The 23976-nt window shown below is 40.6% G+C and overlaps 2 gene segments (V, D, J or C); one reads left to right on the top strand and one right to left on the bottom strand.

Moving 5' to 3' along the window:
- LOC139634465 (Ig kappa chain V-III region MOPC 63-like) overlaps positions 1 to 22554 on the bottom strand; it is a 38760-nt gene extending 16206 nt beyond the window's left edge. Inside the window, 2 exon segments of the V gene segment in view lie at positions 22071 to 22380; positions 22488 to 22554. Of these exon segments, the coding sequence occupies positions 22071 to 22380; positions 22488 to 22539 (362 nt within the window).
- LOC139634475 (Ig kappa chain V-III region MOPC 63-like) lies at positions 6739 to 9949 on the top strand. The segment is given in 4 exon segments: positions 6739 to 6815; positions 6923 to 7243; positions 8572 to 8607; positions 9454 to 9949. Coding segments are annotated over 4 exon segments (738 nt in total).
- Positions 22555 to 23976: the final 1422 nt, after the last annotated feature.

Here is a 23976-nt window from a genome sequence, read left to right as displayed (position 1 = left end):
TGGGAGCTGCAGGTATGGATGGTCATATGAAAGACTTTTTACTAACAAGCAGCTCTGTGCATGATGACCTTCACATATGACCTTTGAACTTCCTGTTGTGATGTTAGAACATGTGGATGCAGTGGAGAGACTGTCAGCTCTTTTGGGTTTTATCTTTCCAGTTAATAGACTGAAGCATCAACATGTTGACATGAGTGCAGCAGTTTCAGTTCAGTTTCTGTTCAGTGGCTGAGGGAGGTTTTTGTACGACGCTTTTTCACTGTGTGAACACCCACTGACTGTTGATAGAGTGTAAACTCTGACAGTAGTAAACTGCTGCATCTTCAGCCTGGACTCCACTGATGGTCAGAGTGAAGTCAGAGTTTGATCCACTGCCTGTAAAACGAGCTGGAATCCCTGATGCTCGACGGGTAGCAGCATAAATAAGCAGTTTAGGTTTTTCTCCATCTCTCTGTTGGTACCAGGCTAAACGGTTTGAGCCATAAACATCCTGACTGGTCCTACATGTGATGGTGATGGAGGCTCCCAGAGCAGAGCTCACTGCTCCAGGCTGAGTCACTGTGACCTGTCCTCTGGACTCTGAGGACACAGAGACACAAACATAAAGCAGAGTCATGGTTTTGTCGGCTTCATTTCAGAGGGACGGATGTTGATAGAGGAGAGGAGTTTGATTCTCTGGACTTTACCTGTGAAGCAGCAGCAGAGGAGAGTCCAGATGAGGACGGAGATCAAAGTCATGTTTTTGATGAGGAGGATTTGTGTGTCTTCTGTTGTGATGAAGGACAGCTGTCAGTCATCCAGTCTTCAACTGTCAGGACTATAAACTCTCCCAGAGCACTGGAGCATGGTGCTGCTGATGCAAAGTGGCTCTCTATGGAAATGCTCTGACTGACTCCAACAGGGACCTGATCACTCTGATCATGCTGTTTATCAATGGATCACTTTATTGGAATATTGATGATGAATGTGCTAATGCTCATTTCTATGTGAATGTGGTCAGATATCAAAGGATTTCAGAAAAACCTTTGTCATAAAAATCTCTCAAATTTCACAACTAAACAATCAACATCAGTGTCACTGATATTTCAAATAAATGATTTTTAAATGTCATCACTTTGCATATTTTAAGTTTAAGAGTAAAAATTTCATTTTTATATTTTCTGCATTCATAAAATGTACAGTTTATTTCAATCAATATCTTATCTCATATCTTTATTTCACTGCAAGAGAAATTTAATAATTTTGAGTCATTGAAAAGTTCTGGGTCAGATTATTATTTTATAAATAACTTTCAGCATTATTTTCATATTTCAGCTGTTTTTTGGTATTGAATGTAAGTGCAGTGATTTAGTTGAAGTGGATCTGGGACTGAATTCACTGAAATGTTCTTCAATGAAACGTTTTGTTGGTGAAATTTAAATTTCAAGAATTTCTAAGAGAAATACAGACACAAAAACAAAAGTACTCTCTATGGATAAACTATTATTTAAAGTCTTTACTTTTCAGCTCATGTGCTGTGCCAAATATTTTTGCCTTTTTTCTTTGATCTCCTCAAAGATTAAAGATTAAAACATCACTGATCTATTTAAAAAGCTTTTAGTATGAGTGGGATTCATTTGACGAGTTTAAATGTAAATCTGTATTTTAACAAATTTCATTTTGAATGAACAATATCAACAGACTGTTTCTGTTTTAGATAAGAAATCTTTCAGATGCTGTAAAAATATTTAAAACTGACATTTTCACATTTGTCAATATAATTTTTTTAGTTTAAAACTTGGTTCAAAGTTAGTATTTTACAGATGAAACAGTGACACATCAGCGGAACCTTAAACTTTTTTTCTTTAGTCCTGAAACTTGTCTGTTGTCATGGTTCAGCTGTGATGCCTGTCTGTTGCCATGGTTACTGAGCTCAGAGAGGGAAGCAAGAAACTGACGAGCAGTTTCATCCAATCTGAGGACGACCAACAGAAGGAGTCGTCTCCTCTGCTGCAGTCCACAGAAAAACTTTGTTCATCTCTCTCTCTGCAGTGGGTTGAGTTGGCCCCACCCTGACAGTGCTGCCCCCCTCCAATGAGGAGTCCACAGTCTTGACCTGACTCACTGGGACTCAGCTACTGTTTCACTCTGCTACTGATCTCAGTCTGCAACTTTCTCTCTCTCTCTCTTTCTCTCTCTCTCTCTCGATGAAACAGAACAAATAAAATGAAATAAAGATTTCACCACATTAGCAGTTTCTGTGTGTATTATTTTACATGTCATGTCTCACGTCATATAACTTAAAAAAAACTGTGGAAATGAAGAACTTTTTTTTTACATTTTCCTATCGTAGGCCTCGTCATCCTCACTGGAGCCTATACATCAAATCACCAGATGTTCTTTTTCATTACTTATCGTGATGCTGATGAACTTCATGTGTTAATCATTAAACACCTATTGATAAATTCAGTAGTGAATAACTACCCTGCTCCTGTCCATCTGCTCTTCATACTGTAGTGTTTGCTGGCCGGCGGGCTGCTCCAGCGGAAGTGCTTCATCTTGTATGTGCTGTCTTTTTTCTCCTGGACATCATGGAGCTGCTCCTGCTCCTCCTCTGCTGCCTTCTCCTTGTCTTCTGCTTCCCGCCTCCTCATTTCTCCAGGGAAAACCTCAGCTGACTCCTCCTCCAAGCCACTGGAGGTGGACAGTCGATCAGGCAGCACTTTCCCCCAACAGGTTCTCCCCAATGGAAATGCTCCATGGAGTAGGAGCCCTTGGCCTGAGGGGAGGAGGAAGAGGAGGGAGGTCAAAGAGAGAGGGAGGACTATTTAAATCTGTCAGCCCATTGTAAGCCTCTGCTTCTCTCCCTTCACTCTCACCTTCATCTCTCTCCTCCTCATCCTCCTCACTGCCCCTGCCACCACCATTATCAGCCACAGGTGCTGAACAAAGTCTGAACTGTAGCTGTTCTGAATATATAATTGTGTTTCCCCTCAATGCTCAGAGAGAGGACTATTCATATTCTCAAAGACAGAAGAGGGTATAAGGGTAAAAATGAAGGGTACATTTAGTTTCCACCCAGCAGCTCAAAAGGATGATGTGAATCCTGTGATGTGAGAATTTTGATGCTCAACAGAATAGTTTTCTTTGTCTTTCTGAGGTTTTGTTTTTCTGATGATACAGAACATGCAGTGAGTGATGTGAAAGGCCCCAGATGCACCAAATGTTGATACAAATACAGATGTTTTAATTCTATTTAAATCTGGTCAGACATGAGAGAATATTAATACCAACTTTGCAACATCAGAAATCCTGATTTAGCTTCTGATCTGATTAAAAAGGCGTCTGAGTGTGTGAACATCAGCAGCTGTCAGAAGCTGTCATGTGACCAGTGATTTCATGAAAAATGTAAAGAGTGGTGGAGAAATAAAACATTAATGTCTAATGTAATCAGGGTTAGTTAAACCCCAGATTATTTCTAAACTGCTCTGAGAATTTAGCTGTATATCATGTGTTGTCTTCTAAATGTTTCTCTCAAGTGAAAATTTATGACTATTTCCCCATGAGAAGGAAGCAGTAAAAGCATCTTCTCCTAAGCCTTAAGTTAAATCACAAACTGTATATGTGTTACTGTCCTTTAATTCAGGTGGCAGTTGTTACGCACTGTTTTCAGTGTGCAAAAAAAACTGATAGGAGTAGTCATCTTATCTTGGTACCCATCTCTGTGCGTTCCCCTCGACCAATGCATGGTGTGTGTAGATGCTGAAAAAAATAGAATTGAACTGATAAAACTGATAAAAAGTCATAAGTCAGAAATCTGACAGATAAGTTGAACACGGATGTATGGCGTAGAACTGTTAGAGCTGTAAACAATTGATTTCCTGGTGAGTAATGATCAATATGCTAACTCGCTAAGTGTTACACGCTGTCAAAACTTAAAGATGAGCCTTCTACTCTCACTAAAACCAGTCGGGATACATTTGAAGCAGGTTAGAGTAATCCATTGATGTCTGAAGCTTGTGTTTATGTGCTTTATGAATCCTGTGCTGTTGTTAATTGACTAATTACTATGTGTGAATGCTTGAAAACTGCTTGGTGCAGGCTTATTAGGTGTTGCACCGGTGTTAGGCCGGCAGGAATTTCATGCAGCTAAGCTTATCTGAGTGCGTTGAGTTCTTGGAGTGGTGTTCTGCACTGTCAGCAGCAGTAAAATGAATGTACATGGGTTACAGTATGAGTTGTATGCTAAGGAAACAGAGTTTATTTTGAAATGTTTATGTGAATTCATGTTCATGTACTGTGAGTTATGATGGCTATCAAGAATTCATGGAAAAAAGTAAAATGGACACTGTAAAGCAGTAACTTTATTTAAATATGTCCAAGTGTACCTTTATTACGGACGCGATGAATAATTGTCTTGCTGTGCAGGCTGGTTTTTTAGAATCCTTCGATTGGGCCTCAGTCCTCGGTTCCTCTACCATCTTCTGCTGTCATCCATCTGCATCTCCATCTTGGTTGCCACTCACCTTCGGAAAAGGAGTCATCCACATCTCCATATCCTCCCCATCGCAATACTCGCCTTGGACACTCACTGTGAAAGAGGGCGGTAGGACTTTCTGAGTGCACTCATTTTATTTCCCTTACTTTTTATTTATTTATGTTTCTATTCATTTGAACTTTGGGGACAATTTCCTTTCCCACACCTGAGATGTCAGAGGGTTTTTTTTTTGTTTTTTTTGGCTCAAAATATTAAATTGGCCAATTGTGGTTCAAACAAAGGTAGTAAATAGAACTGTGTATTGTGAGTCCAACTTTGAGCTGATGATATAGGTACTGTAGTATTTTAATCCAGTACTCACTTTAATTTATTTACCTTTTTGAGATATTGTCTTATGAGGGATCTTTACTGGGTTCAATATATCTCCCTTAAAACTTTCAGTCTGTGTGTGTGTGTAGTATTTGTGGTGGATATTAAAGGTCTAACTCGACATTTAGACAGGTGAAGTGCAGGCAGTCTCCTCATTGAATCTAGACTCAGGGTTAACCATTTATTTCCCTGATACATTTCACACTATCTTAAAGTGACAGGTGCAAGTAGGGGTTACACTAACAAACTGGATACATTTAATTTTAAAGATTCAAAGTGTGAACATTCTGTTTGTTCAATGCGAAATCAATGATCATGTGTGTCTGTGTGTGTGTCTGTGTGTGTGTCTGTGTGTGTGTGTGTGTGTGTGTGTGTGTGTGTCCTCAGTGAACTGTATCAGTCAGTTCAGTTTCTGTTCAGTGACTGAGGGAGGTTTTTGTACGACACTTTTTCACTGTGTGAACACATACTGACTGTTGATGTAATGAAAACTCTGACAGTAGTAAACTGCTGCATCTTCAGCCTGGACTCCACTGATGGTCAGAGTGAAGTCAGAGTTTGATCCTCTGCCTGTAAAACGAGCTGGAATCCCTGATGCTCCAGTGGTAGCATAGTAAATAAGCAGTTTAGGTTTTTCTCCATCTCTCTGTTGGTACCAGGCTAAATAGTGCTTGTTGTTGTAAACATAAACGTTCTGACTGGTTCTACATGTGATGGTGACGGAGGCTCCCAGAGCAGAGCTCACTGCTCCAGGCTGAGTCACTGTGACCTGTCCTCTGGACTCTGAGGACACAGAGACACAAACATAAAGCAGAGTCATGGTTTTGTCGGCTTCATTTCAGAGGGACGGATGTTGATAGAGGAGAGGAGTTTGATTCTCTGGACTTTACCTGTGAAGCAGCAGCAGAGGAGAGTCCAGATGAGGACGGAGATCAAAGTCATGTTTTTGATGAGGAGGATTTGTGTGTCTTCTGTTGTGATGAAGGACAGCTGTCAGTCATCCAGTCTTCAACTGTCAGGACTATAAACTCTCCCAGAGCACTGGGGCATGGTGCTGCTGATGCAAAGTGGCTCTCTATGGAAATGCTCTGACTTGTTATTTGTTGCTGACACAGTATCACATGTACAATGATTTATGTGAAGGGAACAATGATATATCATATTTTTAATGAAAATGTGATCCAATAAACATAATCTGAAAAGACAGGTGTGGGGAATGGACATTTATATTCTCTGTTACAATCTGTAGAAAGAAAAAAAACACTGTTTGTGACTGAACAATCAGATTTTTCACATAATCTTTTCACTTTAAAAAAAAAAAGTAAAAACGACAAATAAACAATCATTGATATGTTTCACTGAGACACACTCTACCTCTGTAGATTTAATCAATCTACTCTGATCATTTCAGACAGCAACATATGACACCAGTTATTGTTTTATTCATAAATATAATATATTCATTGGTGAATTGGTCTCTATTTATTGTAAATGTCATCAAGTTATTTGGTGAATCTATCTGCTGAAAATTAAACTTACTTGAACTTTAAAGATTTCTTGATGCTAATGATGTCCCACATTTTATTTATAAACTTTAGAGGTGATTTTCAAACCTTTTCACATTCATTACAGATTAAAATCTAAGTATATATGAGTAAAAACAACACATAAATGAACAATGGCATGTTTCTAATTATTATTCTGAAAACTTGACTCATCCACTATTGAAAAAAATCATCAGAGTGATCAGGTCCCTGTTGGAGTCAGTCAGAGCATTTCCATAGAGAGCCACTTTGCATCAGCAGCACCATGCTCCAGTGCTCTGGGAGAGTTTATAGTCCTGAGAGTTGAAGACTGGATGACTGACAGCTGTCCTTCATCACAACAGAAGACACACAAATCCTCCTCATCAAAAACATGACTTTGATCTCCGTCCTCATCTGGACTCTCCTCTGCTGCTGCTTCACAGGTAAAGTCCAGAGAATCAAACTCCTCTCCTCTATCAACATCCGTCCCTCTGATATGAAGCCGACAAAACCATGACTCTGCTTTATGTTTGTGTCTCTGTGTCCTCAGAGTCCAGAGGACAGGTCACAGTGACTCAGTCTGAAGCAGTGAGCTCTGCTCTGGGAGCCTCCGTCACCATCACATGTAGGACCAGTCAGAACGTTTATTATACTGGTTCATACCACCTCTTAGCCTGGTACCAACAGAGAGATGGAGAAAAACCTAAACTGCTTATTTACTATGCTACCACTGGAGCATCAGGGATTCCAGCTCGTTTTACAGGCAGAGGATCAAACTCTGACTTCACTCTGACCATCAGTGGAGTCCAGGCTGAAGATGCAGCAGTTTACTACTGCAAGAGTCAACATTATATCAACAGTCAGTGGGTGTTCACACAGTGAAAAAGCGTCGTACAAAAACCTCCCTCAGTCACTGAACAGAAACTGAACTCACTGTTCCAGTTCACTGAGGACACACACACACACACAGACACACACACACACACACACACACTGAAGTTAGAGGATAAGGGAATCAACTTTGAAAATGACATCAGACGTGAGTTTTTATATGAATGTTTCTTACACCAGGATCTTCTGTGATTGTTGTTTCCTATATTCAGAAAATCAGAAATACAGAGGCCATGTCTATTATGGTCAAAAGTAAATATAAAGAGTGTCAACATGTTACAGTGTCTTTAAACCTTGATCCTTCCACTAAAGCAGTCCCAAGTTCCAGGTCCCAGCACAGACCCTCACAGACCAGGTGTGATCCGCCCACATCCAGGTCTCTCTGATCACATGATGACAACAACATTACACAGGTGTCATCAGCCTCTAACCTGACTGAACATATCTGACATCATAGGTCTCGTTTCAGCTCGTTGTTGAAATGTGATGTCAGTCATGTTCACATGATGTTATAAACAAATCCCATCAATCCACCAGTGAATGGAACTAACTAACAAGTCTTGTCTGTGTATCCAAAACCTGAATGACATCTTTAGATTTGCTGTAGAGCTCCATTGCTGTCTGTTAATTATTAAAAAACATGTGTGTGAGCCACACTGTTGCACTGAGTGACATGTTCCTGGATTTCAGTAAAATAATGGAGCTCTCGCCCCAAACTCGTCACAGTCACTTGGTCAGGACCTCCTGGTGTCACTTTTGAACTCCTTTAGCATCATTTTTAATCATGCAGTTTATCTGATACTAATACAGACTGTGCTTTGTTGAAAGTTGATGCATGAATCAAACAGACCGAAGCCTTTTGTCAGAGACGTATATGAGCTGAGACAACATCATGGTTTTGAAGTCACACTGAACTTTTTCTGTATTAAACCACACCACAATCTTTCTCCAACATTAACCAAGTGCTGTGAGTTTCTAAATGAATTTAGTAATGCTGTACTGTTTTATTTCACGTTCAACAATGAAGCTAAAGGTTCCTGACCAAACGTCCATATGTGATGAGCTGGGAGTGAGAACATGTAGGTGAAGCAGCAGCAGAGTCAAATACTTTTATTTCAATATGAATCTATATAATAGAAAAATATAAAGTCTGGGATTTTGTGGCGATTGTCATTTCTCACATCAGCTGTTGAAATATCACAAACAGACTCATTTTGGTGAGTTTGTTTGTTTCAAGGTCAGAGAGCCGTGTCTCCGCACAGTGAGAGGTTTTTGTACGACGGCTCGATGAGTTTGTATCACTGTGGTGGACTTTTGGTGGAGGAACTAGACTGGATGTTGGAAGTAAGTTTCTGATCAAATATTAAATATTGTCTGATGAGTTCAGGTTCTAATCTCTGTGTCTGAACATCTGTAGGAGATATAATTTCCATGAGGCCGATCTAAACCACTTTAAAATCTCTGTTTTATTGTTTAACTGTGAAGTTGAACTTGAAGCAGATTCACTGAACTTTTCTTGACATGTTGCAGTTCATTTGTGAAATGTGAACAATTTGAGCTGCAGCAAAGATTAAACAGCAACAATCCTGCAGTCCTCATTAAAGTTTAAACTGGTTAGAAATTTAGCTACATTTTTTAAGTGAGAGACATTTTTTAATTTAATAGTTACTTTCTTTTTTAGTGGCTGATTATTAAACATGTCTGAATTTTAAATATGGCTGTCAGTTATTATGTGATATTTTGATGTTTAACAGTTGATCTGATTTAACTGTTTTTCTCTTGATAGTTTTATCAGTAAATGTGTTTCACTATAAATGAACCAGAACTTTGGAAACATTTTCAGTTTTTTATGAATTTCTTCAAACAGTATTTTATTCTTTCCATTAAATTGTGTAATATAGACTACAGTAAAATGTAATTATTAAAATGTAAAATCAGCTTCTTGCGTTTCCAGTGTAGTTTGATGTATTTCAGGTCAAAGTGTCTGATGATTGTCTCTGTGCTGATGTGCATGAGAGGCTTCTCATGCTTCTCAATGTGTGAGTGAGTGACTGGTGGAGCAGAAAAACCATCTGACAGAAACTCCTTAAAGGAGAAAATCAACTCTCACACAGTAAAGGTGTCCAAGTGTCTGCTGTTTGATTGACAGCTGTGTGCTCCCTGTCCTCTAAGCTGATTGGTGTCTCCTAGGTAATACCCGTCCCACCCTGACGGTGCTGCCCCCCTCCCAAGAGGAGCTCCATCAGACGGAGGTCACACTCATGTGCCTGGCCAACAAGGGCTTCCCCTCAGACTGGAGTCTGGCCTGGAAGGTGGGGGGCAGCAGGATCAGCAGCAGCTGGGAGGAGAGCAGGAGCCCCGTGGTGCTGGAGAAGGACGGCCTCTACAGCTGGAGCAGCACCCTGAGGCTCCCTGCAGACCAGTGGGGGAAGCTGGACTCTGTGACCTGTGAGGCCACCCAGGGCTCCCAGACTCTGGTCTCAGAGACGCTGAGGAGAGACCAGTGTTCCCAGTCCTGACCTGACTCACTGGGACTCTGCTACTGGTTTTACTCTGCTCACTGTGACACTGTCTCTCTCTCTCTCTCTGTTTCTTTCTCTTTTCTCTCTCTGATATGTTTCCTTGTTCTCTGTAATGTTTGTAATTTCATTATTTCCACAAAATAAAGATCTGTTCATCAAATAAATTCTGCTTCCATCTGTAGTTTTTATTACATCAGCAGGTGATTATGATACTTTCTCATTGACATGAAATTTTACTCAGTTGATAACTCTCCCTTGTTTAAACTTTATGCTAATTGTGGGTTTTCAGGGACTTTTTACAAATTTGTTAAATGTTTTGGTCAATTGAAAATTTTGTCACCTCTACTCAAAAGCAGAGCTCTTAAAGTGATTGTTATATGTTGTTTGAGGGACAGAAATCTGCTGAGTCTTTCAGAAAGTTTGTTGGACTTTCAGGGGCCGAAACATAAAGTCAGGTATCATCAGCATAAAGAGAGATCCAGTATCTCTGTACTCACTCTGCCACTCTTTTTCTGAGAAAAAGAAATGATTGGACAAACTGATTCACTCAGACTCTCAGTTCAAGCAGGCTGTGTCTCCATGCAGCATCACATCCTAAACCCTGGTGGAACTGCAGGTCTGGACGGACAAATGAAAAGTCTTTTTAACAGCAAGCAGTTCTGTGCATGATGTCCTTCACATGTGACCTTTGACCATCTTTGTGCTGGATGCAGTGGTAAATTGTGAACTGTAGCTGCCCTGAACATACAATTGTGTTTCCCCTCAATGCTCAGAGAGAGGACTATTCATATTCTCAAAGACATAAGAGAGTATAAGGGTAAAAATGAAGGGTAAACTTAGTTTCCACCCAGCAGCTCAAAAGGATGATGTGAATTCTGTGACGTGAGAATTTTGATGCTCAACAGAATAGTTTCACTGTATTTGTCTTTCTGAGGTTTTTTGATTTTCAGACATCACAGAACCTACAATGAGAGATGTGAAACCCCAGATGCACCAAATGTTTATAGATAAATACAGATGTTTTAATTCTATTTCAATCTGGTCGACATGAGGAAATATCAATTCCAACTTTGCAACATCAAAAATCTTGATTTAGTTTCTGATCTGATTAACTTAAACCAGTGAAGGAATTAAAACATATTTACAGGCAATCAAACAGTCGTCGGGCGAGGTGGCTGGCTTCTTGAGACAAACTTTTTTTATTAGTGTTACAGCCTTGCTCTCACAGATGTACAATACTGTCACACAACAATAGGGGTCGTGAACTCAATTGATAGGAATGGAACTTCCTGGAAAAGTAGCAAACCGGCCTGTCTGCACCATCACTCTCCTGCAGCAAAATGGCACCCGCACCCACACGACTGGAATCCACCTGGATCTAAAAAGGCTCATTTAGCCACAGTGAAGCAAGGACAGGGGCAGAACACAGGAGAGATTTCACGTTCTCAAATGCACCACAACCAACCAATTTCCTCAAAGAGCAAGAAAGACACTTCCACAAACATTAACACATGGTGCATCTCCCAGGATCCATGTGCCAACCGAACAAAACCAAACTACTGACAGCCTCTAATGTGCACCAGGGCCCAATCACCTGATCAGTACACCATGTGCCACACAAAACATGTAACAGTTTCAACGATCAGACAGACATATCAGAAAGTACGTTTACTTAACTATAGATGAGCCCCCACTTTGTCACACCCTGGCTCTCACAGCCATGACAAGGAGGGAGACACACCAATGTTAACGTTAAACAAGAATATTTACTGGAGAAGCAGAAAAATTATAATTCCTAACAAATGTGTGACAATCAGTAAGTGTCAGGTTTAAACATCCCAAAACATTATTAAAATACAAAGAGAGAAGACACAGAGTTAGAGCTCTTTTTACTCGCGAGGAGAACGGACAGAGATGCACTCAGTTACACTCTCCAAACCGCTCTGAGTACATCTTGCCGTCTCCTCTTTTTTATTTCCTTAGGGTGGTCCGATTAACATTACATGAGAGATGCAGCCTCTAAAGGATGGGGAAAACACAGGCTGCACTCCTTATCTGAAAAACGTTATGAGAATGCTTTCTATTCTAGCAGGTGTGTTCAAGGTCTAAGACCGTGCTATTCTATCAGTTGCATAGTTTCTCAGTACATCCCTCTGCTCTAATTAAAAAGGAGTTTCATGTTTATCTCTTCAGTGTGGTTTCACTCTGTGCCCCGTCCTTGACTCTGCATGTGAGTCCTCCTGATGAATCTGAAAGACAGCTTGCACAACATTCTACATAGTCACACACACACAGGCATATGTTTAACTCTTAAACAGTGTAAGCAAATGTAAGATAACTTTTATGTATAATAATTCCAACTTTTCCCTCCTGTTTATCATATATTTGCTTAAATTCTCATATCACTTATTTTTAGCCACTTCACTTAGATTTTCAGCTGTAAGGTCATTGTTATAAGAACAAATACATTTATACTCAGAGGAAAATGTTGCATGCAAACGACGGTTTTACTCATAATCTCCTGGATCAGGAAAGAGATCAGGAAGATGCATGGAGTCGTCTTCGTCCTCTCCGGAGTCATGATCTGTACCTAGCAGGGGATACAGCTGCGCCACACGTTGTTCCATAGGTGATATAGCTGTGGTAATGAGACGGTTAAGCAGAGAACGCAAACAAGGAATACAACAACAACCACACAATGTCAGAACTGCTGCAAACACAGCCAATGATACTAAAATTGAGGAAATTAACACTCGATACTTTCCAAAGGCATCCATCCATGACTCCCACATCGTGGTGTCGACACCAGAATGCTCTTTCATCTTGCTGTTAAGAGTGCGTAAGCCTTCAATGGCCTTTGTCAGGCTGCCATCAGCAGCGGTGTTGTTTGGTATAAATGAACAACACTGTTCACCAAACATCGCACAAACGCCTCCCTTTTCAGCAAGTAACATATCCATGGCTATTCTGTTTTGGAAAGACATGAGTGACGTTGCTGACAATTGTCCATGAACGGCCTCAAAACCGCTTTGAGCCCAATTTCCAAGTTTCTGAACATTGTAGTGGATGTAATTGATTCTGTCAACGTTCTTGTTAATTGTACACCACCAACAGATAAAAGACTCGAACCCTGCTGCAATTTGATCAGCTAATTTGTACTCGTCAGGTACTCCACGTGGAACTCCTATTGCATCTATGTAAGTCGGATCATTATCAGTCAACCAGGTTGTAGAACGTTTGTCTCTATGCCATTGTTCAGGAATTACACTTGACAAAGTATTAATTAATTGAGCAGTGGACATTGGGTAAACAGACACTGGAAGGAGTAACGACACTAAGGCACAGTATCCTGTTGTATTCACGGGTAAACGGTCAAAGATTCTGTCATCTCCACACCACCACCAGATGTCGCTACGAGACACTGGGGTGAAAAGTGCTGATACCGTCAGTGTGGTTGCACACCATGATCTTGACAAATTTCCTAATTGTTCTCCAGCACCAGTTCTATTAATACAAGAGAAATTACCTGGTGCCACAGTTTTTGAGAATATTGTTTTTTTCTTTTCAGGCCCAGTATTGGGGAACACTTCATCCCAGTACTGGCATGCAGCATTCGGATTAGTGTTACTCATTATGTCAAAGATGCACTCATCAGAGATAACAGCTGGTACTATCTGGAGTACGGGTCTTGGACCCATACAGACCACGCAATCTGTTTTTGTTAGATTCGCAGCTTGTTCTACCATTAATAGCCAGTTGTTGTTATAACCAGATACTCCAGTTGTGACACGAAACCATTCATCAACACTATCAAGCATAACACTGACAGCTCTCACACCAGCTTGTCGAGTATATCTATTCAATCTAGGCTGCTCTGTGGTTTTCATGGTGCTATTGACACATACAACAATCAGAAAGTAGGGGTCAGGCCCTGATGACCACGCCCACAGCAGCAGTCCTCCTGGATGACTGAGAATTACTCTGTCTTTAAAGAATTTAGCCTCTTCGCTATGCCCCGGTGGCCAATATTGTCCTGCCTGTGTCGTAATGAGAGCACTCCAATCAAGTCGCAACACGTGTCCAGTTAGGTACCACCAATGACCCAACCAATCTTCGCCTGTGGTCCGTACAGTGCCCCGAAACCCTTTTAATGCTTTTATAGGAATATCTACAGCCGTGGTTGTATTGGGAGACACTGTGACAGTGATCGAGTTATTATACGTCCAGGATATTATCCATGGGATTCTGTTCAATCCTGGAACATTACTTCTTTTAACCTGCTCGGTGGAATTGACAGCCTGGTTTTGTTTGGGCGGCTCCCAGAGATACCATACCAGTAGAAAGGTCAGGATAAAAAACACAGTTGTTATCCAACAACAGATAGACTGATTTAACCATCTTGGAGTCATCTTAGCTAAAGGATTTTCCTCTACTTGGTTTGGTGGCTTGGAAAACTTTTCACTTATTTTCAGGTCTTACCAGACTCTACACGTCTGGCACCACCCTATTATCAGACTTCTGCTCACCTCCCCTATCGGAATCTTCAACTGAGATGACTCTTTTACAGTGTGTTAGATGTATCCAAGTACCTCTCTCCGCTATTTTAACTGCAGTAGGAGTAGTTAGCAATACCTGGTAAGGTCCTTCCCATTTGGGAGAGTACCAGTGTTTCTTCTTGATGCTCTTTATTAGAACCCAGTCTCCTGGTTCCACTAATTGGGTGACCTGCTGGGAGACAGAGGGAACGTCATCAGTGTTATCTTTCTTCTGTCTCTCCAGTATTTTTCTCATATAATCTGCAAGATTTGTTTCATCATCAGTTTCCCATTCGTTTTTAAACTGAGGCAATCTATAAGGTCGCCCAAACAGTGTTTCATATGGTGTCAGACCAGTAGTGCTGGTAATGTTTATGTACAGTTTTACTAAATCTAAACAGCCCGTCCAGGGTCTGCCAGTTTCTTCAATGCACTTTTTTAATCTATTTTTTATTGTCCCATTCATTCTTTCTACTAGACCTGCGCTTTGTGGATGATAAGCACAATGGTTTTTTAAGTCTATGTGGAACATTACACCTATTCTTTTTATTATTTGATTTACAAAGTGTGTTCCATTATCACTGTAGATTTTTTCCGGTATGCCATAGCGAGGAATTACGTCTTTGCATAATGCTTTTGCTACTGTTAGAGCATCTGGGTGTTTAGTTGGGAACAACTCTATCCATTTGGAGAATGCATCTATTATTACTAGACAAAACTTTTTTCCTTCACTTTGATTAAGTTCAATAAAGTCCATATGGATTATTTGGAACGGATATTGGGGTGTTGGAAACTTACCCCTCTTTGGTCTCATATTTCCCTGTGAGTTATGTTTAGCGCATATCAAACATGCCTTACAAAAATTTTTTGAATACGAGTTAAACCCATAAGTAGTATAATGTTGTTGTATCTGTCCTACCATCCCTCCTGTTGAGACATGTGTAGAACCATGGCTCAATATGGCTGCCCATTTGTATAGATTCTTTGGTAGGATGGGTTTATTTTCTGGTCATTTATAGATCTCGTCAGTCAGTTTAGCACCATTTTTTATCCATTGATCTTTTTCGTTTTGTGGACTTTGATGTTGCATATCTTTTAGCACATCAACTGTTATTGAGTCATTTTGTTCACTTTGTTCACTTTGGTGCCTTCTGCTGCTTTTTTAGCTGTTTTATCAGCAAATGCATTTCCTAATGAGACTATGTCTTTATTTCTAGTATGTGCCGCACATTTGCATACTGCTAATTCTTTAGGAAGTTTTACTGCTTGTAATAATTCAGTTAACAACTGAGCATGTGTCACAGGTTTTCCTACTGAGGTCACCATTCCTCTGTTTTGCCAGTATTGAGCAAATGTATGCACTGTAGCATAAGCATATTGACTATCAGTATAGATTGTTACTGTTTTGTTTTTCATTAGCTTACATGCTTCAGTTAGTGCCACTAGTTCTGCTGCTTGTGCTGAGTAATTTGAAGGTAGTTGTCCTGCCTTTAATACTTTATCTTGCATTACTATAGCGTAGCCTGTTAAAGTTTTCCCTTGTTCGTTCTTTTTTGATGATCCATCAACATAAAGAACTTCCCCTTTTCCTAAAGGTTGGTCTTTTAGATCACTTCTGCTTTTAGTCATGGTTTCAGCTAATTCCTGACAGTCATGCTTTGTGCCATCATTAGGTAGTGGCATTAATGTGGCTGGATTTAAGGTTGTACACCTCTCAATTGTTAGGTGAGGTTGCGATAGCAATGTTGACATGCATGATAGATGTCTAGCTGGTGACAAAAATGTCATGTTTGTCTGCAGGAGGAGTGCAGAAACTGCATGTGGAACTCTAAGTGTTAGTGGATGGAACAATACTATTCCTGCACTAACTTCAACTGCCATAGACGCTGCAATTACTGCTCGAACACAGTGGGGCAACGCACATGCCACACTGTCCATTTTGGATGAGAAGTAAGCAATTGGTTTCATCTTTTCTCCATGTTGTTACACCAGTACAGAAGTCATAAAATAGCCTTTGCAATCTACCATTTGTATAAAAGGTTTCTTATAGTCTGGTAATGCTAAGGCCGTACTCGAAACCAATACTTGTTTGATTTTGCAAAATGCTTCCTCTGCCTCCTCAGTCCACTTCAGTGGAGTCGTCATGTTGATACTTTCTTCGTACATAAGTTTATTCAATGGAGCTGTAATTTCAGCGTAATTTGGAACCCAATTCCTACAATAATTTGTCAATCCTAAGAATGACATTTGTTTCTTTGTTAATGGTTTTGGTGCTTGTAGAATTGCTGATTTTCTGTCTTCCACAATAGTTCTTCCTCCTGCACTCAAATTATGACCTAGGTATTTTACTTGCGTTTTACATACTTGTAGCTTATTTTTACTGACCTTATGACCTTCTTTAGCTAAATGCTTTAGCAACGCTATGGTATCTAATTTACAAGTTTCCTCATCGGGGGAGGCCAGCAGCACGTCATCTACGTAAAGTAGTACTTGGCTGCCTCCTGGAGGTTGGAATTTGGACATGCTAGCACTCATCACTTGGAAATATATTGTGGGACTTTCACAATAACCTTGTGGCAATCTAGTATATGTATAACGTTGTCCTCCGAATGTAAAAGCAAACCAAAATTGACTTTCCTTATCTACAGGAACGGAGAAGAACGCATTACTGATGTCTACCACAGTGAAAAACTTAGCATCTGGTCTTAATGAGTTTAGCAAGGTGTACGGGTCAGGACACTTCGCTTTCTTTACTGAAAAAGGTGTCGACAGATTTTGTTTTGTTCAATTTCTTTTCTCTCATCACCTTTTCAGCATGAATGGCGTGACTTATATATTCATCTAGTGTTCCGTTTGCTAGCTCCACATAGTGTTTCTCTACCCAATGGCATAAGCCATCTTTTGAGCCAGCGTGCAGGGCATTTTTCAACTGTTGCTTATACACACCATTGTCCCCCCCGTCATCGAGTCCACTATGAGCTTTAAACACTTTCTCCATTCTTACTCTATAAACCTCAAAGCTTTCATTTTCTAATTGCTTAGTTCTCCCTATTTCTGTATAATTTGCGCTCCTCAAAAATCTTGCAGTTGCCCGTTGCTCCAGGGCACGGACTCGATTATCTAACTCTTGAGAATCATGATTCATGACTTCACCACCATGTAGAGGGTCCCAATTTCCCCTTATGTAATGCCAGTCTGGACCAAAAGCCTGCATCCACACCTGCTGCACCTCTTGTCCATTCAAATGATATGACTTTCTCAGATTTTCCATATCAATCACAAATTGGTGTATATCCTCTTTGTAGGGTGTTACGCCCTCTATAGCCTTTTTTGCATCGTCAACCGTCCAGGTTCGGTATACCAGAATGGTTCTATTTCTTGCATCAGCATTAGGATTTGCTACCTCAATCATTGGGTAGGCGTCTGCCTCATTTGCATGTAACAAGGGTGGAGCAGATGGCAACTTAGGACTAAATATTTTGCCCAGGGTCTTAGACCATGGGGCGGATTCTCCTGCTGTGGCTCTGGTCTGTCTTTGTGGTGTGACTTCCTCGTAATTTGGAGGTAAAGTTGGATACCTCCTGTTCTCAACTTAACATGTTCACCTTGTGTCGGCGCTGCTACTGCTGCTGCGCCCTCTTCCTCAACCTCTTCCTCAACTACTTCCTGCCTACGTCGCCTACTGGAGGTTGTGTCATCATCCTCCTTTCTGTGAAACATTATCTGTTTGCCTTTTTCTATTTCTACACTTTCCTTTCTCTTAGCCTTCCTATCACCTTCTTTTCCCTTAGCCTTCCTCTCACCTTCCTCTCTGATCTGTGCTGTTTCCAGCCAGTATTTAACATCCTCATATCCATCTTTGCACATTTTCTTTAAATTATTTTTATTAGTTTTTGCAATCGCTTCTTGTAATTTAATTAATTTCTGAGTGCTCAATTTACCATCATAGTTATATTTTTTGATCCATTTTTCAAGGTATTTTGTTTTTTGAGGATCTTTCATTTCGATATATTTCCAGTCTTTGCATTGCAATGCTTCTCTAGATTGATATTTACTGTTTCCTTTTCCCATTTTATATGTGTTTTAGTCCAGTGTAATAACACCTAGGGTGTTCTAAACACTGGGAAAATAAGCAGGACAGTGATTCAAATTTCCTTCTGTGGTAATTCTCACTTCAACTCTTTTAGAGTGGAGAATTCTTGCCTTTGCATCCACAAAAGTCCACTGTTTGATTCCTGCTTTTTGGTATGAGACAAAGCACCTAGTGGTATTTTATCTCCAATCACACTCACAATCACTCATTCAGTTTTTTTTTTTTTATCGTTTTTACGCTGCGTTTCTTTTTCTCACGGAATTTAAGTGCATCAGAGGGCTCCGCCGCCCCGCGGAATTTAACTGCCTCGCAGGGGACTCCGCCGTCCCACACGGAATTTAACTGCCTTACAGGGGACTCCGCCGTCCCATGCGGAATTTAACTGTGTCACAGGACTCCATCGTCCTAATTTACCTGCCAGTGCCTAGGATATTCAGGGTTTTTCTCTAAGCGCGCAATGACCTTCAGTCATTCCATTTTTCTCAGTTTTTTTTTGTCTTTTAAAAAAAAAAAAAATTTTTAAAGAAAGCTGTAACTCACCGATATGTCTTTTCCCTCTCGGACTACCGTCAACCATTGGATTCCAGCCAGCGGGTCGGAACTCCCAGTCCCGGAAAGGGTCTTTAAGAAGACTCACTCTATGGAGTCCACCGTGGCCACGGTTTTTTCCTGGGGTCCACCTCGCCCGCTGGAATCCTCAGGTGTATTGGCATCCGGCTCGAAGGACCCAGTTAATGTCAGGTTTAAACATCCCAAAACATTATTAAAATACAAAGAGAGAAGACACAGAGTTAGAGCTCTTTTTACTCGCGAGGAGAACGGACAGAGATGCACTCAGTTACACTCTCCAAACCGCTCTGAGTACATCTTGCCGTCTCCTCTTTTTTATTTCCTTAGGGTGGTCCCTAGTTACATGAGAGATGCAGCCTCTAAAGGATGGGGAAAACACAGGCTGCACTCCTTATCTGAAAAACGTTATGAGAATGCTTTCTATTCTAGCAGGTGTGTTCAAGGTCTAAGACCGTGCTATTCTATCAGTTGCATAGTTTCTCAGTACATCCCTCTGCTCTAATTAAAAAGGAGTTTCATGTTTATCTCTTCAGTGTGGTTTCACTCTGTGCCCCGTCCTTGACTCTGCATGTGAGTCCTCCTGATGAATCTGAAAGACAGCTTGCACAACATTCTACATAGTCACACACACACAGGCATATGTTTAACTCTTAAACAGTGTAAGCAAATGTAAGATAACTTTTATGTATAATAATTCCAACAGTAAGTCAGTGTGAAGTGCATGTTGTGTGAGTGGGCATGGGTGTAAGGTGCATAAAATAAACTAAAGAATAACTGAGGACTTAAGGCAGCTCCCATCACCACCGGAGATGTTTACAAAGAGAGGGAGAGAGAGAGACATGAGTGACAGGGAGTGCCTTTTATAGGCTGGTGAACACTGGACCCAGGTGTCACCATGAAGCACTGATGACCAGAGGTGAACAATGCTGTCACACAACAATAGGGGTCGCCACATTAGTGATTGGATGATGGATTAAAACAATGCAAGTTCAGCATGTTTGTGACATATAACAGGATGTCATCAGCATATGAAAAGATTTCAGAGTGATTGATTCTAAAAAGGTTTCTGAGTGTGTGAACTTCAGCAGCTGTCAGAAGCTGTTATGTGACTAGTGATTTCATGAAAAATGTAAAGATTAAATAAAACATAATAATAAAACATTAATGTCTAACAAACTGTATACATTTATTTTTAAAGATTCAAAGTATAAACTTTGTTCAATAAGAAATCAGTGAACGTATGTGTGTGTGTGTGTCCTCAGTGAACTGTATCAGTCACTTCAGTTTCTGCTCAGTGAGTGAGGGAGGTTTTTGTACGACGCTTTTTCACTGTGTGAAGAGATTCTGACTGTTCATATAGTGAAAACTCAACGGTAGTAGTAAACTGCTGCATCTTCAGCCTGGACTCCACTGATAGTCAGAGTGAAGTCAGAGTTTGATCCACTGCCTGTAAAACGAGCTGGAATCCCTGATGCTCCAGTGGTAGCATAGTAAATAAGCAGTTTAGGTTTTTCTCCATCTCTCTGTTGGTACCAGGCTAAATATTTTGAGCCATAAACGTTCTGACTGGTCCTACATGTGATGGTGATGGAGGCTCCCAGAGCAGAGCTCACTGCTCCAGGCTGAGTCACTGTGACTTATACAGTTCACTGGACACACACACACACACACACACACACAAGTAAAGTAGAATGTGGTAAAATGAGGCCACACATTCCTGAGCCCCTTACCTTAACCTTAACCTTCACAAACAAATGCCAAACCAAACCTAATTCAAACTCTAACCCTACAACCAAGTCTGAACCCACAAAAATCACATTAAATTTGTGTGAATTGGGCAAAATGTCCTTACAAGATCGAAGTGTCCTCACAATGATGGTCTCAAAACAAAATGTGTTCTCACAGGGCGTTTAGCTCAGTGGGTAGCACACCCACCCCATGTGTTGAGGCTATAGCCCTCGCTGCAGGTGGTCCTGGTTGGAGTCCTTCTCCGGGCGTCCCTTTTCTGCGTGTCATTCCCCCTCTCTCTGCCTCCCCGTTTCCTGTCTCTCTCGACTGCCCTATCAATAAAGGCATAAAGGCCAAAAAAAAAGAATGTGTCCTCACAGCCATAGAAAGATGTGTGTGTGCAGTATTTGGACATTGACATTGTATAGATCTGTGTCTTTAAGAAAAATGTACCTGTATATTTTTATACTAATCAAATGAAAAAAATCACTAGAAATGGACGTTGTTTTACTCCTCTGATGATTGATTCACAACTGAAACCTTAAAGGCCCCATGGCATGAAAAATGTGATTTTGGTTATTTTATCATGCTTTGGGAGGTCTCTGGGCCACATATATACTGCCCCATGCATCAAACTGGTCATAAACGGAGAAACGCACACCGCCCATTTGTAGGAACTGTTTCTTTAAGACGAGCAGATAGCACTTCCTCCTTTGTGTGATGTCACACACAAGGTAACTCCGGCCACCGCAACCTGTTGGCCTGCCTCCACTGTAGGTTCCAGGTGTGAGTGAATAACTGCACGGTGAGATGTCAAAGAAACGGTGTTGCGCTATTAAGGGATGCAAGGAGGGCGATGTGTCCTTGCACAGTCTGCCAAAAGCCAAGTCGTCAGAGACCAGTGGCCCCTTTTTATTATATTTTATTTGTAGCCATTAATTGAATCGCTGTTCACTGTAGCCGTTAACTGGATCACTGTTAATGCCTTCACAAACGTTAATTCAAGAAAATACAAATGTAACCGTCACACAGCTTTGTTCATTACTACGTTTTTTTTTAATGGTCTTCCAGTGTTTCCCACAGACCAGAGAGCAATCTGTGGTGCTCCACTAACACCGTTGGGGGAATCGAGTGTCACAGTGTCGTGGCGGTCGGTGGAGTCAGTCATTGTATGCAGAGTGTCTGCAGACGAGTGTAGTTGGTGAGGTTTATGTTTTTATACAGATCAGATTGTGTGTGTGTGTGTGTGTGTGTGTGTGTGTGTGTGTGTGTGTGTGTGTGCTCAGTGAACTGTATCAGTTCAGTTTCTGTTCAGTGACTGAGGGAGGTTTTTGTACGACACTTTTTCACTGTGTGAACACATTCTGATTATTCAACCAGTGATAACTCTGACAGTAGTAAACTGCTGCATCTTCAGCCTGGACTCCACTGATGGTCAGAGTGAAGTCAGAGTTTGATCCTCTGCCTGTAAAACGAGCTGGAATCCCTGATGCTACAGTGGTAGCATAGTAAATGAGCAGTTTAGGTTTTTCTCCATCTCTCTGTTGGTACCAGGCTAAATAGTTTGAGTTATAAACGTTCTGACTGGTCCTACATGTGATGGTGACGGAGGCTCCCAGAGCAGAGCTCACTGCTCCAGACTGAGTCACTGTGACCTGTCCTCTGGACTCTGAGGACACAGAGACACAAACATAAAGCAGAGTCATGGTTTTGTCGGCTTCATTTCAGAGGGACGGATGTTGATAGAGGAGAGGAGTTTGATTCTCTGGACTTTACCTGTGAAGCAGCAGCAGAGGAGAGTCCAGATGAGGACGGAGATCAAAGTCATGTTTTTGATGAGGAGGATTTGTGTGTCTTCTGTTGTGATGAAGGACAGCTGTCAGTCATCCAGTCTTCAACTGTCAGGACTATAAATTCTCCCAGAGCACTGGAGCATGGTGCTGCTGATGCAAAGTGGCTCTCTATGGAAATGCTCTGACTGACTCCAACAGGGACCTGATCACTCTGATCATGCTGTTTATCAATGGATCACTTTATTGGAATATTGATGATGAATGTGCTAATGCTCATTTCTATGTGAATGTGGCCAAATATCAAAGGATTTCAGAAAAACCTTTGTCATAAAAATCTCTCAAATTTCACAACTAAACAATCAACATCAGTGTCACTGATATTTAAAATAAATGATTTTCAAATGTCATCACTTAGCATATTTTAAGTTTAAAATATTTTATATTTTCTTCTGCATTCATAAAATGTACAGCTTATTTCAATCAATATCTTATCTCATATCTTTATTTCACTGCAAGAGAAATGTAATTGTCATTGAAAAGTTCTGGGTCAGATTATTATTTTATAAATAACGTTCAGCATTATTTTCATATTTCAGCTGTTTTTTGGTATTGAATGTAAGTGCAGTGATTTAGTTGAAGTGGATCTGGGACTGAATTCACTGAAATGTTCTTCAATGAAACATTTTGTTGGTGAAATTTAAATTTCAAGAATTTCTAAGAGAAATACAGACTGGAAACAAAAGTACTCTCTATGGATAAACTATTATTTAAAGTCTTCACTTTTCAGCTCATGTGCTGTGCCAAATATGTTTGCCTTTTTATTTGATCTCCTCAAAGATTAAAGATTAAAACATCACTGATGTATTTAAAAAGCTTTTAGTATGAGTGGCATTCATTTGACGAGTTTAAATGTAAATCTGTATTTTAACAAATTTCATTTTGAATGAACAATATCAACAGACTGTTTCTGTTTTAGATAAGAAATCTTTCAGATGCTGTAAAAATATTTAAAACTGACATTTTCACATTTGTCAATATATTTTTTTTAGTTTAAAACTTGGTTCAAAATAAGTATTTTACAGATGAAACAGTGACACATCAGCGGAACCTTAAACTTTTTATCTTTAGTCCTGAAACTTGTCTGTTGTCATGGTTCAGCTGTGATGCCTGTCTGTTGCCATGGTTACTGAGCTCAGAGAGGGAAGCAAGAAACTGACGAGCAGTTTCATCCAATCTGAGGACGACCAACAGAAGGAGTCGTCTCCTCTGCTGCAGTCCACAGAAAAACTTTGTTCATCTCTCTCTCTGCAGTGGGTTGAGTTGGCCCCACCCTGACAGTGCTACCCCCCTCCAGTGAGGAGTCCACAGTCTTGACCTGACTCACTGGGACTCAGCTACTGTTTTACTCTGCTACTGATCTCAGTCTGCAACTTTCTCTCTCTCTCTCTTTCTCTTTCTCTCTCTCTCTCTCT

The sequence above is a fragment of the Trachinotus anak genome, unplaced genomic scaffold (assembly GCF_046630095.1).
Source record: "Trachinotus anak isolate AG129_WGS33_773 ecotype Australia unplaced genomic scaffold, CSIRO_AGI_Tana_v1 ptg000016l, whole genome shotgun sequence".
Classification (NCBI taxonomy): Eukaryota; Metazoa; Chordata; class Actinopteri; order Carangiformes; family Carangidae; genus Trachinotus; species Trachinotus anak.
Note: the sequence above shows the minus strand (reverse complement) of the source record. Positions and strands in the feature narration are given on the sequence as shown.